At 48.6% G+C, this 16,103-nt stretch overlaps 1 protein-coding gene across 2 annotated transcripts in view; it reads right to left on the minus strand.

Moving 5' to 3' along the window:
* The window catches only part of GASK1A (golgi associated kinase 1A), a 56,780-nt gene extending 40,990 nt beyond the window's left edge, over nt 1–15,790 (minus strand). The window contains exon 1 of one of the 2 annotated variants that reach the window (XR_014309970.1): nt 15,429–15,790. Coding sequence is in view for 1 of the 2 variants with exons in the window: in XM_082724484.1 (XP_082580610.1) it covers nt 15,429–15,431 (3 nt within the window). In the remaining variant the exon portion in view is untranslated. The remainder of the gene's footprint in view (nt 1–15,428) is intronic. The other variant, XM_082724484.1, reaches the window with a different exon arrangement.
* Nucleotides 15,791–16,103: the final 313 nt, after the last annotated feature.

Below are 16,103 nucleotides of genomic sequence, written 5' to 3' on the forward strand. Positions count from 1 at the left end.
TCTCTCTCTCTGCCTGCCTCTCCATCTACTTGTGATTTCTCTCTGTCAAATAAATAAATAAAATCTTTAAAAAAAAAAAAAAAAGAATGTGCTTCAATTTCCTCACCCGTAAACCAGGGGAAAGAGACACACCCACCTACTAGGGTGGGGCTATTTGTGCCCCAACCCATATCTCCTCCCACAGGTGGCTTTGGCTCCCTGACTTCAGGCTCTCTTTGATGCTGGCATATGCCTGCTGGGAAGTTAATACCCCCAGGACCAGCCCTTGACCTCAGACAGACATGGAACCAGTGGGGACAGGTTCCATCTGCTTTACCAACCTCAGGTAGGCCACTTCTGAGGCTTGTTCTGCATAGTCCCCTGGAAGGTCCCAGCAGGAATGAGCTCCAGCCTGCAGGGAAAGCTGCTCCTTCAAGCATGCTGCTAGCATCAGCTGCCTTCTTGGTCTCACTTTCTATTCCACCAACCCCACTCCAACCCCTCCCGCTGCTGTCTTCTAGTGACATCTTCCAAAAAAATTACTCACGCTGGAATCCTTGTCTCAAGGTCTGCTTTTGGGAAAAGCCAACCTAAGACACAGCCTTATAAGGCAGTTAGGCCCATTAAATGAGACAATGTCAAATGCTTACAAGGATTCCAGTCTCCTAGTAGATGTTCAATAAATGTCAGCTAGGAGGCGGTTTCCACAGCCAATGTCATGTGAAGTTCAGCTGGAGAGGGAAGAGTCGGCACAGTCAGGGTCGGAGCAGCCCATGGATGAAAAGCCTGAGGGAGGTATATTTTTGGAAGAGAATGTTTTGTTTTTCAATCTGAAGTTTCTCCCATTTCTGAAGATCCCATACAAAACCACCTTTCTGTGGTTTTCCCAAGGGGACTTGCAAGTGTCACCCACGGTATTGGTCTCAGAGGGTGGAGGGAGTTTTTGTCCCTTACAGAAAGGAAAACTTCTGTGCTTCCTGCTCCAAGTAAGGAACCCTGGCTCATGCAGTTGCCCATCACAGGGCCCTTCACCATGGTCCCAGAGGTGACAGGATTCTAGCCCAAGTTCCAACCTCAGCTCCAACTCACTGTTCAGCAAATGAACGGAGTGTAGAATGTGTGGTTCTACACAGGCTTCCAACTCATGTAGCCAACAGGCCTTTGCTCTAGGGACAGAGCCACCTCTCTGTCACCAGCAAGACAAACCATTTCTCAGGGTTTGTACACCTTCTCCAGGGAAGCCACAAGTCCTAAAGCTCGGTATGGATGGCCACAGCCCACAGGCATAGGCTAAGTAAGGGACTAAGCACCGCACACCCAAATGGCCCCTGAGAACCCCACTTAGCTCCTGACCACAGGATCAGCCCCCAGCACAAATCTGCTCACCACAACTTTTCTCTAGGCCCCAAGCTGTTTGACAAGCTTCATCTCTGGGCCCGGAGGGAGGCAGCAGCCTGTCAGGCTTGCCTACCATCACTGGCCCATGAGTAACCTGTGGGCTCAGAGTCAGGCTGCCTGGATCTTGAGTCCAGCTCCGTGTGTCTTTGCTGTGTGAACTTGGGCCTCAACTTCCTCATCGGTACAATGGCAGTAAAAATAGTACCTCCTTCGTAAGGTGGAGCATTCATGCCTCATTTAGCAGATATTCCCAAGTCAAGCGCTCACTCCTCCAGAGCTACCTCATGAACAAAACAGACAAATCACTACCCTTGTGATGGTGACCCTCTGGGGGTGGGGGGAGGGAGAATGTGACTTGTCATTTATAAAAATAAAAACACTCCACTAAGGAGAAGAATCAATGAAACAAGATGGGATTGGGAGGGAGACAAACCATAAGTGACTCTTAATCTCACAAAACAAACTGAGGGTTGCTGGGGGGAGGGGGGTTGGGAGAGGGGGGTGGGGTTATGGACATTGGGGAGGGTATGTGCTTTGGTGAGTGCTGTGAAGTGTGTAAACCTGGCGATTCACAGACCTACCTGTACCCCTGGGGATAAAAATATATGTTTATAAAAAATAAAAAAAAAACACTCCACTAAGTACTGCAAGAGTTATACGAGTCATTGTAGGCAAAGCATTCGAAACAGAGCCTGACACAGCTACGTTCAGTGAGCATCAGTATTCTTAATATTTCTCTAGCAAGGCCCATGGGATTACCTCCATAGTCAGGCTCCCAGAATCTGCACTGAGAATGCAGACCCTATCGGTGGGCCTCCTACTCCTAAGACAGGAGGGAGTTAAGCATATGTCCCTTATCTCTCCCTCCCGGCTTGCGGGTTGTGCTGCTGCCGTCTCTACACTGATTGTACATTGGGGTTTTTGCAGCCCTGCTGGCCCCAGGAGCCCTTTCTATACCCACCACTGAATTACCATTTTGTTCCAGTTCACAAGAGCACCAGTGTAGGAACACCACGGGCCAGATGGAATTTTGGAGACCCTGTCATTTGTTGGAAATTTTCTCTGGCTGCCCTTGTATTAACAGCCATATATTTGGCTCTCAGGCCTAGGACTGGGGCTGGGGTGGGAGAGGAATAGGTTTTGCTGCTTAAAAACTACAGCAAGTTTCTCTCCGGACCATTCTGTTCCTTCCAGAACATTCTACTCCCTGGCTGCTCAGAGGACAAGACACAACCCCAGAGAAAAGGGGGTGGTTGGTCTTCCAGACACACTCCTCCCCTCTTCTGACCAAACCTGTAATAACAGGGGAAACTGAGCTAATGAAGACATGAAGGGAAGAGTCCCCCTCACTCTTGCCTTAAGGTTGTATGGACTTCTCTAGGATAAGGCCTAGAGGAGAGTTGGTAAACTGGGATCACAAGCCAAACCTGGCCTACAGATGTGTTTTGCTTGGCCTGAAGTATTTTTAATAAATTTAAGCCAATCTTTAAAAGCCAGGATATTTCGCATAAAAAATCTAGATTTCTGGCTTCCTGCAAAAAAAAAAACCCAGAAGTTCTAGCCACAGCTTGGGCCCATGTTCTCACATGGCTCGAGGAGAGTTCAGCTCTCTCTCAATGACATGCTCTCTACAGTTGACCACAGGCCCCAGCACTCCCTATTGTCTCCCAAAGCTGAGGAGGAAAGACATTTGCCTCTGGGATCTCACTAGCATAATGGTTTTTTCATAGAAGATAAACATTTCTTTGACCACAGCTCAACAAAATGTGAGAAAACACAGAGTCATTTTTCTTTCCCCACCATATCCAGCTTCTCCACTCACTATGCCAAAGGTCCAGGTTCCATCAACACTTTGGTTTGTACTTTTTGATCCAGAGCGTACCATTCCATATAAGCACCACTGTCTGCATGTGACCGTTTATATTTAAATTAGTGGCAATTTGAAATTTCCATTCCTGATCCACTAGCCACATTTCAAGTGCTCAGGAACCTCCTGTGAGTAGTGGCTGTCATGATGGACAGCACGACATAGAGTATTTTCATCATCTTGGAAAGTTATATTGGACAGCTCTAGAAAGATTTAAATATAAGATACAAGAGTACACCAGCCAGTCAAAACACCTGTTCAGGGGCGCCGGGGTGGCTCAGTGGGTTAAAGCCTCTGCCCAGGATCCTGGGATCAAGCCCCTCATCGGGCTCGTTGCTCAGTGGGGAGACTGCTTCCCTCTCTCTCTGCCTGCCTCTCTGTCTACTTGTGATCTCTGTCTGTCAAATGAATAAATAAAATCTTTATTAAAAAAAAAAAAACCTGTTGTGCTCATCCTCTGCATCTGCACTGGACACTGTGGGGAAGCTGCTGTCTTCCAGGTGTTCACAAACAAGGCAGAAAGCCGTAGGCAAGGACAAGAGATAGTGGGAAGTGCCCAGTTTTGCTACAAGAATCTGCTGAGGGCCCAAGAACGGGAGCAGGTCTCTGTTTCCGTGATACAAAGAAAATGCTCTGCTTGTCCATCACAGTGTGCTCTGGGCCCAGTTCCAGGTAGTCCTGTCAGAGGCTACCTGAAATGGGGACCCCCTGTTGCCCCAGAGATGCTGCTTTAGATATCTGGGACTGAGTCCCACATTTTTGAGGCTCCTTAAGCAAAACACACTATGAAAGTCAAGTTGAGGGGCACTTGGGTGGTTCAGTGGGTTAAGCCTCTGCCTTCTGCTCAGGTCAGGATCCCAGAGTCCTGGGATTGAGCCCCGCATCAGGGCTCTCTGCTCAGCAGGGAGTCGGCTTCCCCCTCTCTCTCTGCCTGCTTCTCTGCCTAATTGTGATCTCTCTCTCCCTGTGTCTAATAGATGAATAAAACCTTTTAAAAATTTTTAAAAAGGGGTGCCTGGGTGGCTCAGTGGGTTAAAGCCTCTGCCTTCAGCTCAGGTCATGCTCAGAGTCCTGGGATTGAGCCCCGCATCGGGCTCTCTGCTCAACAGGGAGCCTGCTTCCTCCTCTCTCTCTCTGCCTGCTTCTCTGCCTACTTGTGATCTCTGTCTGTCAAATAAATTTAAAAAATAATAAAAAAAAAAAAAAAAAGAAAGGGCTACCTCTAAGTTGTGAACATTCTTCAGAAGGACTCTCCTTGAAGTCCTTCATGTCTATCAGTGTGTGACCCGGCCATCACTCAGCAGCAGTAATCTCTAAATTACTCTATTACTGATCTCTAAAACGGGTTTACACTAGCCTCAACAGCTGGAGGGTGAAGGATTCAATGAGGTTATAGACAAGAAAGCCACAAAGCCCAGTGCAAATGCATGTGGGTATAATATTAAGGGGAAATTATATTCTGACATCCAGCACACACTAGAAGTTTGTTGAAAACTATTTTTTAAGTGATCCTGGAGTAGAGGCTGAGGAAAGACCCTTTAGGTAAAGGGGGCTTTTGGCAAGCTCTCAAGATCAAATCACAGAGATGAATACCTACAGAGAAGCAGAGGTATTTTTAGTACCAAAGACTATTCGAGCCACCTAGTGAAGCCACGGATTCTTCTCAGGATGTTTTTTAAAAATGTATAAAATAAAAGACATAGCTTTCCAAAGACAATTAATTATATTGAATACATTGTATTGTATCAGATATATTATCTACTGAAATACAGTTATGAAAATACCCTAAAAAATAAATTTATGGTATAATAATTATAAGGACCTATTTTATATTTTTATATTTTAGCAAGAGGCTTTCACTGAAGTTAAACAAAAACCTTGTTGTTTAACCCTTAAACTGTCCCTGCTCCCCTTCCCCCAGGGGATTCACTTAAAAACAAGTCCCGGAAACCAGCTCCAGGTAACAAAGCCCAGATACAAGGGTGGGTCAGGCCAGGTGGAAACAGATCAGTGGGGGGTTGCATACTGTCTCCCTAGCTACCAAGGAGCATGGGCCCCCGCCCTTTGGGAGCCTTTTTGGCGCCAATCCTAATCAAGGTTAATAGGCTGGGTCAAATGTCTACTAGGGTCAATTGTAACTCAATTGGTCACCTAGCATCACTGTAGAGTTTCCTGTGTGTGTTAAAATCTCATTGGTCACCTGTGCGTGGCCAGGCCCGACCGCATGGCCTTTGCCCTTAAAAGCCAGACTGTGAACCAGAAGGGTTGCCCTCTCTTGTAAGAGGCTCGTCCCCGAACATTCCGTTAGACTCTTGATGCTTGGCGCGAAATAAAGCTTTGCTTGACCTCCACTTAATATCAGTCTCGCTCCTTTAATCATGGACCCATTATTGGGGCATAACAATAATAATGTTTCTTCATTAATACACTAAATAATAAGATCTAACAATACCTCTAATAACAAATGGGACTTTCAAAGTCGAAGGAGTAAAGACTGTATTTCAAACTCTGTGTTTCCACTGTTATGATATAAAATACCTGTAATTCCTGGGGTGCCTGGGGGGCATAGTCAGTTAAGTGTTTTGGTTTCGGCTCAGGTTGTGATCTGGGGGTCATGAAATCAAGCCCCATATCAGGTTCCTTGGTCAGTGCAGAGTCTGCCTAAGACTCCCTGTCCTTCTCCCTCTGCCCCTCCCCACCGCCCTCATTCTCTTTTACTCTGAAATAAATAAATAAATCTTTAAAAAAATAAAATGAGGGGCGCCTGGGTGGTTCAGTAGGTGAAGCGTCTGTTTTCAGCTCAGGTCATGATCCCAGAGTCCTGGGATCGAGACTGGCATCAGGCTTTGTGATCAGTGGGGAACCTGCTTCTCCCTCATCCTCTGCTCCTCCCCCTGCTTGTGCTCCCTTTCTCACTAACAAATAAAGAAAATCTTTAAAAAAAAAAATAAAGAAATAAAAAACAAAAAAATAAAATGAAATATCTATGATATTTCATTCATTATTTCATTCATATGATATTTCATTCATTATTAAAGAAACACCGAATTTCCATGAGAGATGAGTGAAAATAAAAATATAACTTTTCGGGCGCCTGGGTAGCTCAGTGGGTTAAGCCGCTGCCTTCGGCTCAGGTCATGATCTCAGGGTCCTGGGATCGAGTCCCACATCGGGCTCTCTGCTCAGCAGGGAGACTGCTTCCCTTCCTCTCTCTCTGCCTGCCTCTCTGCCTACTTGTGATCTCTCTCTCTCTCTCTCTCTCTCTGTCAAATAAATAAATAAATAAATCTTAAAAAAAAAAAAAAAGATATAACTTTTCTTCAACCAAGTCTCCCCTGAATTTTACATATGGACTCCAGGTCAAGCGCCCTTGAATGGGCTCCTTTTTACCTCCACCATTCAGCTGTGTTTTTCTCTAGCTCACCAGTATTCAGATGGATCCACGTGACTGATAATGTAAGGGCCTACTTAGCCAGAGTGAGCGGTTTTGTTGTTTATGCAGTAAACTTAGATTGAACCTGTCCCTTCCCCCAAGAGGAAAGCACTTAGAAACAGAACTGGTGAAATACGGCCAAATAGCCCCCAATAACGGAGCACAGATACCAGGACATGTCAGGCTGGGCAGAGATAATGGAGCCCAGATACAAGGACGTGTCCGGCCAAGTGGAAACGTCCAATCAGTGAAAGCGCATGTATTACCTCCCTTCCCGCCAAGGATGAGCCAAGCCAGGTGGAGACATCCAATCAGGAAATCACCTCCCTAACCACTCAAAATTGTGGGCCCTGCCTTTTGGGCACCAATTCTGACCAGAGTGATAGGCTAGTTGAAATAACTACTATAGGGTGAATTGTAATTCAATTAGCCACCTGTGTGTGGCCAGGCTCAACCACATGGCCTTTGCTCTATATAAGTTAGTCTGTGAGACTGGGAGGGGTCGCCTCGTTGCAAGAGACGGCCCTGGCCGGTCAGTTTCATTCTCGATGCTTGGCGTGAAATAAAGCTTTGTTTGACCTTCGCTTTGTATCAGTCTCGTCCTTTTGTCCACAGACCCTTTCAATACCATGGAAGCCCCTTTAGAGCACATGTTCTCCAATTCTAAAACACCTTATGCATAGGAGCTAGGGTCCAAGGCTACCCCCAACTCCCGTTCCCCTTGATGCACTGAAGGGTCCTACTAACAATCTTAGAGGCTCAGCCTTGATGCATCTGTAGCCCTGTCTGTTGTCTGGGGACAGGTCCCATTAACTGAACACTTAGCACATGCTGATGACTACTGTACGAGTTGCTTTATGCTCAATAAAACATCGAACACACAACTTCAGAAGAGGACAGTGTTATCTTCGGGAGGAAACTGAGGCTGAGGGGTTAAAGTTTCAGTGACTTGCCCAAGGTTTGAATTTAGTTCTGATTCCAAACAGCCTTTTGAATGCTTCATGCTTTAAAACTATACCAAGGAAGCTACTGTGACAATTACATTTTAAGCCCATTCTCCCTGGGAGAGAGCACCAGTGCCCAGGACTGAATGCAGGTGAACAAGGAGCCAGGAGTCTTTCCTGACCCTCAGTGAGGTGACTACACAGAGAGGCATTACCCATGCAGCCATCCACACCCCCTCCCCAACAGGAAATGAAGGGATTTTAACTAGCATTTCCAGAGAGAATGTTCTGGGGAAAAAAGGAATACAATAGCATCTTTGTAATTGCAATGGGATCTCTAGAGTGCCAGGAGAAGTGAGCGTAGCTGGGGGGAGGAAGGGGAGGGACAGAACTTGGTGGCTGGCTGACTGAGCTGACTGGGACCAGGGCCTGCAGACAGTGGCCGGGTGTACGGGGAGGCCGAGAGGGAGGGCTCGTGCTGTCCAGGAGGCCACCCCTGCCGCCAGCCAGTCCCTGAGCTGGGGTCCAGTTCCCCCAGGAGGCACACTGGGCCTCTGTGTGGACAGACAACAGAGCCACTCTGTCCTAGAGAAAGAAGCCTGTGTGTCCTGCCCACCTAGCTCAGAGCACAGGGATGGACATCTAGACAGCCCATTCAGTAGGCAGCCGGCCTCCAGTCCTCACACTGCCTGCAGCCTCCACCGCCAATGTGTTCAGGCATCCCAGGCAGCACCACCCGGAGCCCCATCCCAACCTTGGTACAGCTTGAGCCCTTCAGTCCTCCCCGCCCCACCCCCCACCATGCTTCTTCCCTGTGGGTGGTTGTGGGTTATCACATTATCCTTGGGGCTGGAGTTCACTCATCTCCTCTGGGGAAAAGAGTGAAGGGGGTTGTAGGTCCCATCTTTTTTGAGATTATGACCCTCTGATATTACAGATTTGACTATCGTTGGGTCTTCCATTCCCATCTCAAGCACGGCACCAAGCATGCTTCAAAGCAATTGTTTAAATTGTTTCCAGAACAACGAGGAGAGGCATGGCCTCTGCCCTCCCTTTATAGTCCAGATGGGAAGATGGCCCTGGACAACACTGCCCATCTTAGTACTTAGATGGATCATAGAAATGAGTGAAGGGGGTATATGCTGTTTGTTTATCTATATGAAGGAGTAGATTCATCTGGACAATCTCCTAGGAAATGCAAAAAGTGAGAAAGGAGAAACAGAACTTCATGACAATCCTGCAATGCCTGGTGCATTGGAAGTGACCTCATAGCACTGGTGCAAAACCAGTCTGCACACAGGCAAGGCCAGTCGCTGGGTAAGCCGAGTCTATTCTCAGCGGGAGCACAGGACTGACACAGGGCATCTGAAGCACTGAGAGGCAGCAGCAGGGGAAAACGTCACGGCTCTGCCAGAGGGCAACCCACAGCTGACACCAGCTTGGGACACTGCACCTGCTAGTCCCAGAGCCCTGTGTCCCCCGAGTGCCATGATCACAGGCTGTGAGGAGCTCCTGTCTGGTCCTTCGCCAGTGCCCCTGCAAGGGGAAAGGGCCTCCACGGGGCCGGTCCTGTTTAGTCTCTGAACCTCCGTCCCCTTCTCTCGCATCCGTACATCTCTGGCTCTGACTCTTCTCCCTTTCTCTCTCCCCTCTGATGTCTTCCACCATGCCGATAACATTTCTGAAAAAATCCCTACTCCACTTGGCTCTTACACATGGAACCATGAACCTGTTGCCTGAGCCAAGATGAAAGGATCTGAATTCTCCATGTGGTTCTGGAAGAGGTTGTTAGCTCATTGCAAGCAAACACCCTCGAAAGCCAAACAAAACCTGCCCACAAGTAAACAGCATGTGACACAGCCCCTTCCTACAGCCACTTAGCAGAAACCCAAACTAAAGCACACGGCAGGCGGGGAACTTGGAGGTAGAGCTGGGGGAACCACAGGCTGGCTGGCAGAGTGCACCAGCAACCATGGGCAAGGTGGCTGGGTAACATTAACACCACCCTACTCCTCTCTTATTGAGATTATCCCTAATCTATTGTTATGATAATAAGGGCAAAACCAATGTAGAAGATTAAGGGAAAAACATCAAACCCTTCCCTGTGACTCTTAAAAATATAACATAATAATCGATTTTATAGAATTAAAATGATTGGTATCATTTTTAAATAAGTCACTGTTATAGCATGATTACTTCTAAGTGTAACTAAAGGACACAGTAGGAGAAATAAAAATGAAGAGGAAGACAGACAGAGGTCTGTATACTCACATGCCTGAACAAGAAACCAGTCAATTTTGACCTGCCTAGATTCCCTATCTGAGGTTACGAAGAACTAGAGGTTCTCCTGCTCAATTACATGACTCCCACCTGCTGCCTTCGGCCAGGCCAGTCACCAGGCCCATTCCCCCAACGCCATCATTTCCCAGATGCTCCCCTCCAGTCCCTGCAGCCTCCCCCCCTGGAAAGCTGCTCTCTGAAATGCACACTCGCCCTAACTCCCCCGTGCTCAAAAGCAGTGTGAGGCTCCTAATGTTTGCTCACCCACCACTTCCCCTCCTCCCTCCCTTTCACTCCTAACACCACTGAATTCAAAACACCTCCTGGCTTCTATTGTAGGCAACTCTAGGACCACCAGGCTGGGCCTTGGGAATATAGCCAGATCCCAGGCCACTTCGAAGAATACGTGTCTGTATCTGTCTGTGTGTGTTGGAGGTGGGGATCCCCACAGAGAAAGGCAGCCTGGGGATCACCCACAAACCACTGTTCTGTCCTCTCTTGTGGGCCAGATGGTCCTTAGGTGCAGACCTGGGTAGACACACCCAGATGATACAGAGGGGGGTATCCCCAAATGCCCCAGAAGGAAACACTTCCACAGTCACATCAAAAAGGGATCCAAGCAAAGATAGCCCAGGTTGCTCACAGCAACTCGGCCTCAAGGAATCCTGATGCACTCTGGTGGGGAGAGAAAGCTGGGTCTCCTAGGTCTGTCCCGAGGGGGTTGTCAGCCTCTTGGGAGGCCCATCTGAAGCACATTTCTTTCACCAGCCCCTGAAACAGCTAAGGAACTCATTTCTTTGTGAGGCTTATTTCTCACACTCCCTCCCTACTGCTTTTTTGAACCAACCTCTGCTAGGGCTGGATAGGGCCAGTAGATTATTAAAAACCCTCTGCTCCCTGGCCAGCCCCATGCAGAGTCTGGCTCCTGTATGCAGCAGGTCAAGGGGGGTGCCCACAAGAGAGAGGGTATCAAATGCCCCACGGGCTCCAAGGGCTGGATGTCGTGGTTCCCAGTTCTGATTTCAAAACCAGTTTAACCTCTTTTCTTCAGCTGAGCCTGAGGAACTTGGGCAAGGTGATCAGCTGGAGCACCCCAGCTTTAGACCTCCAGGGTCTGTGACTGAGTGGGGGCTGTCTTCTCACCCAGTGTTCAACAAGGGGGCCCAGAGCACACAAACAGGGCAAGTATCTCCCGCTGGCTGGGCACTTCCTTCTTAGTGAGAAGAAAGATTTAAAGGAGTAAGAGAACCATTTTAGAATACAATCTTTCTGCATGTGATCCATACTTCAAGGAGAGGCCCAGGAGCTCCCCACCCCCACCATTGGTAGTGAATGAAAAAATGCATCAGTGACTTCTTTACCATTGGTTTTAGGTTCTTACAAAAAGAAAACTTATTTTATGGGTCTTCTGCAAAGCACTCATTCTTATAGCAACTTTGGGGTACCAAGTGTTATCACTTCCATGATGACATTTGCTCCTGATAATGGTCTATTATTACAACCCCAGGTTACAGAGGGGTCCAAAGCTCAGAGTACTGGAGTGCTTACCCAGAGCCATGAGGTGGGTAAGCATGGCACATGTCTGGCACAAACCTCCTTCTGATTTCAAACCCCATGCTTCTCCTTCACTCCAAGCTGTACCAAATGCCTCAAGGAGGGTACAGTGTCTATGATGAGACCTGTGTGGGGCAGGTGGAAAGACTTAGGAGACCTGGGCTCTAACCCAGCTCTGAGTCACCTTGAGAAGATCACATCCTTCTCCGATTTTAGCTCCTTCTCCCCAAGATTCCCCTCTGTCTTAACTACCCGGGAATTTAGCTCTTGGTTTTTTTGAGAATAACTGACCCAATGTGGGTTCTCCTGGGATCCCCTTCCCTCCCTGTCTGCCTGTCTGCTGACATTCCCACAGCACAGAGTGAAGACAGACAAGAGGAAACACCTCCCACACCCACACTCTGGGCCATCGAAGGTAACTGCAGTAAAATCTATTATAAAGGGGCTGAAGCAATTTGTTCTTGTGAGCTTGTCTGATTTCCACTTAGCCAGGCACTCAAATCCCCATTTCTGTGGGTAATCAGAAGCTGGCCACATGCCACTGAACACAGCTCCCAAGTGGGAACCACATAAAGTCCACAAGCAGAGAGATGATTATTAAAATCACGGTACTGAGCATGAAAAGTGCGGCTATGAATATTTTTTGGAGATGCAGACATGGAACATACTTCGACAAAAAGTGAAGTAAAACAAATTGTACTATAAAATTGCATGTTCGGTATAATATCAACTCTTTACAATAATACTCAGAGACAGTAGGAGATATGCCAAAATGATACCCCATGGTTATGGACAGAGGTTGGCAGTATGATACACGATCTGGAAGAAAACTTTGTGTTTTTTAAAGAATCAGGAAGGAAACTTTTTTTTTAAAGTTGGCAATAATAGTCTTAACTTCTTCTATCAATATTCTTTTTTTTTTTTTTTTAAGATTTTTAAATTGATTTGTTTGGGGGAGAGAGAGAGAGAGAGAATGAGCAGGGGGGAGGCACAGAAGGAGAGGGAGAAGCCAGCTCCCATCTGAGCAAGGAGCGCCACATGGGGCCCCATCCCAGGACCCTCAGCTCATGACCCAAGCCTTAGGCAGATGCTTAACTGACTGAGCCACCCAGGCTCTTTATCCAGGTTCTGAGTCTTGGCACACACCAAGTCTCCTGCCATGATTCTAAGTTATGGGCAAGTGTCCCAGTCTTAGCTTCAGAAATGCACACACCAAGCCCTCTCAGAGAACCACATCCCCTTAGGATGATCAAAAATACCCTCATGGGTCCTGAAGCTCAGTGTTCACTTTCGCAAAGTGACATCTAAGGATTCCAGATTTTTTAGCTTTATATTTCTAAGCCCGGGTTTCCCCGTTAATGTGCCTCGGATCAGTAACATGACAGTGTTAAGGAATTACTGGACGAAGACCATATTCAGACAAGCTGGGGAAGTTCACGTCTCCATTTCAATGAATTAAGAGAGGTTTCTCTGTGGAATGATCCTGCAAGAGGGGCATATAGGATGTATCCTTTGCAGATCAAGTTCACCGACACCTTCTATTTTCTGACTATCTAAGGGGACAGGAGCTCGACAGATTGAGGAGCATCCAGGGAAGTGCAGTCCCTGTTCCCTCCGCCTTCTAACCCTGTGGTTCTCAGTCCCGGCTGCACACTGGGATCACCTGTGCAGCCTGAAAAACAAACCCCTCAGGCTGGATCTGGTCTGGGGAGCAGTGAGAGCCAGGGTTGAGAACCACATCTTCCTTTCACTATCCTGAGGGCACCAGGAAGTCAACAACACCAGATTGGGCTCCAACCTCAGAATCATTCATGTATCATCCATTTTTGAAGCTAAATGGAACTTCTAAGGACATCTAGTTCAATCTCTCATTTTACAGAGGAAGAAACTGAAGTCCTCAATGATTCCCAGCCCCCCACCTCCTCTTATGCTGGTTCCAGTCGGTGCCCCGCAGTCCCTTGGGCCCCCCAGGCCTCTGGACCACAGGACCCTTCATTCAGCGGGAGTATCAAAGGAAACCTTAGGATCTCCAAGGCCATTTTGCTGCCAGAGGTTGCTTATCAGGCTGCCCCTCTCTGGCAAATGGACCCTGACACAAGTGAAATTCTGACTCAAGTCCTCTTCCTAACACCCCAGGACTGAGAACGAGAAGCCAGGAGACTGCAGGCTCATGAGGACAGAAAGCCCACACTGGCAGCAGAGCAAACACATCCATACACCCTTAGGCTGCTAGAGCAGGAGGCGGGCACTTTTATCCCCTGTGCATTCCATCGCTATTGCAGGAGGGCTGAGATGCCGTCAGAGACATTTTTAAACTCAAGAGTGAAAAGAAGGGGCACCTGCACCCAATGTTCATCGCCGCAGTGTCCACAATAGCCAAACTGTGGAAGGAGCTGAGATGCCCTTCAACAGACGAATGTATAAAGAAGATATGGTCCATATACACAATGGAACATTACTCAGCCAGCAGAAAGGATGAATACCTACCATTTGCTTCGACATGGATGGAACTTTATGGGATTATGGTGAATGAAATAAGTCAAGCAGAGAAAGACAACTATCATATGGTTTCACTCATACGTGGAAACATAAGGAATATCGGGGAGGACCACAGGAGAAGGGAGGGAAAATCAGAGAAGAATGGGAAGAAATCAGAAAGGGAGACAAACCATGACAGACTCTGGACTCCAGGAAACAAACTGAGGGTTACAGAAAGGAGGGAGTGGGGGATGGGGTAACCAGGTGATGGGTATTAAGGAGGGCACATGTTGGGATGAGCACTGAGATTTAAACGCAACTAATGACTCACTGAACACTGCAGGAGACCCCTGCATACCCACTAAGGACCCTCTGGTTGATGGCTTTGGCCCCTATCCTCTTCTGACAATATTCTTGCTCCTGAACATGGAATTTTGTAGTAAAAAAAAAAATCACCGTACTTTTCAGTTTCATATCCTGTACCTCTGATCACTCCCCTTTTTCAACCCTAAGATTCCATTATCTCTTTCTCTTTAGCAGCACTGAGAAAGACACACTATGAGAGAGGGTCCTAAGAGGGGAGGGTGAAACACACATAGCCTCTTGGTACCCTTCCTGCGCCCCCAGCTTGTGACCTCTGGTCTCCACAAGACCAGAATGAACACCTTTGCGCCCAAGGAACTATTCTCCTAGACACTCTCCATCCTACAGGAGAATCTCTACACATCCTTCTAAACTCCAGGCTCACAGCTAAGCTCCCAGAGAAGAATCTCAGTGAGCCCCAATCTGGCCTCTGTGACTTTCAGAGTGGGGAGAGGGAGCAGGTCACAGAAGCAGATGGAAGAGTCCTATAGGCTCCTTCAGAGTTCAAACTCATTCTGGTGTCTGACACCCTCCCCCTACACCACCCACCCAGCGTGGGACAGGGAACTGTAGGAACAGTGGGTGAGGGCTGCAGGTAACTTCTACCAGAAGCAGAGCTCAGCAGCAGCCAGTCCAGAGACAAGCCCCCTTTCTAAGGCTACATATAAGCCTGGTTCGTGCTCAAATGATCTAGCTTCCCTGCGTGTTGGTATCTTTGAGTTTTATCCATAAAAAGGCAACGGTTGGCAAGTTCTCCAACTTCCTGAAGAACGTCCCAGACCAACCAGCGCTCCCACACCTGCCCGACGGTCCAGGAGATGGAGCCAGGCACTGGACCTTTTCCAGACCCAATTTATTTCTTCGTGAATTAAGGTTCAGCCAGGGTGTACAGGTCCATAATGAAAGCGCCCTCGGTCATCTCCTCCAAGGGAAGCGGCAAAGCTGATTGACCACTCCTTGCCCCCCACACTTCGTCCCAGGTGCAAAAATTAAGCAAACTGTCAGAACAATTCCGGCTCCTGGAGGCTCTGTGCAGGCTCTGTACACCCAGAGCTGCGTGCACTTTCTGTGGCCACCTGTCTGGGTGCCCACCCGATCTGCCCACCCTACTGTCCCCTCTGGAGATTCCTACCATGTCCCCTGTGGTGGCTGGACCCGCTCCTCGGCGACCTCAGCTGACTCTCCAGCTCATCCCACAGCCCCGGGGTCTGCCCCGTGCTCCGTGACTCTCCAAGGCTTCCCTGGACGCGGATTTCCCAGACCCAAGGTTCACAGCTCCCCAGCGGCCAAGTGGCCCCACAATTCCCGGGTGTGCGGTGCGCTCAGGGATGCTCTGCAGGTGGGGTTGTTAGAGAAAGTCTGGGATCTCCAGACCACGGGGAATCTGCGTGTCTAAGGTCTGCGGTTCTGCCAGAGCCTTCCCACAGCCTCAAGCCTCCCCGATCAGCCAGGGACTTCTGCAGAGTTTGCGAAGTCCCTGCTGTGTGTCCCAGCCCAGCCTCCCCACTTCCCCGAAAGGGAAGGAGGGGGGGGAACTCCTTTCACAATAAAAGCCCTGCCCCAGGCTTAGGCGGGCAGAGCCGCCTGGAGCAGGGGCCCAGGTGCTAGGAAGGAATGGGTCCCGCCTGCCAGGAGATGATCTGAGGTTGGGCCGCCAGCGCCGAGCTGGGTCTGGGCAGATCGCTCCGATCCCGCCTCTGAGGTGTGAGGGTGTTCGGTGAGTCCTAGGCAGTCCTGGGCGGGAGGAGGGATGGAGAAAGGGAAGGATGGGCCCTGGTCGCCAAAACTGTTGCCCTCCCAAGCAAAG

This window comes from Mustela nivalis (assembly GCF_964662115.1).
Source record: "Mustela nivalis genome assembly, chromosome: 1".
In the NCBI taxonomy this organism is placed as follows: domain Eukaryota; kingdom Metazoa; phylum Chordata; class Mammalia; order Carnivora; family Mustelidae; genus Mustela; species Mustela nivalis.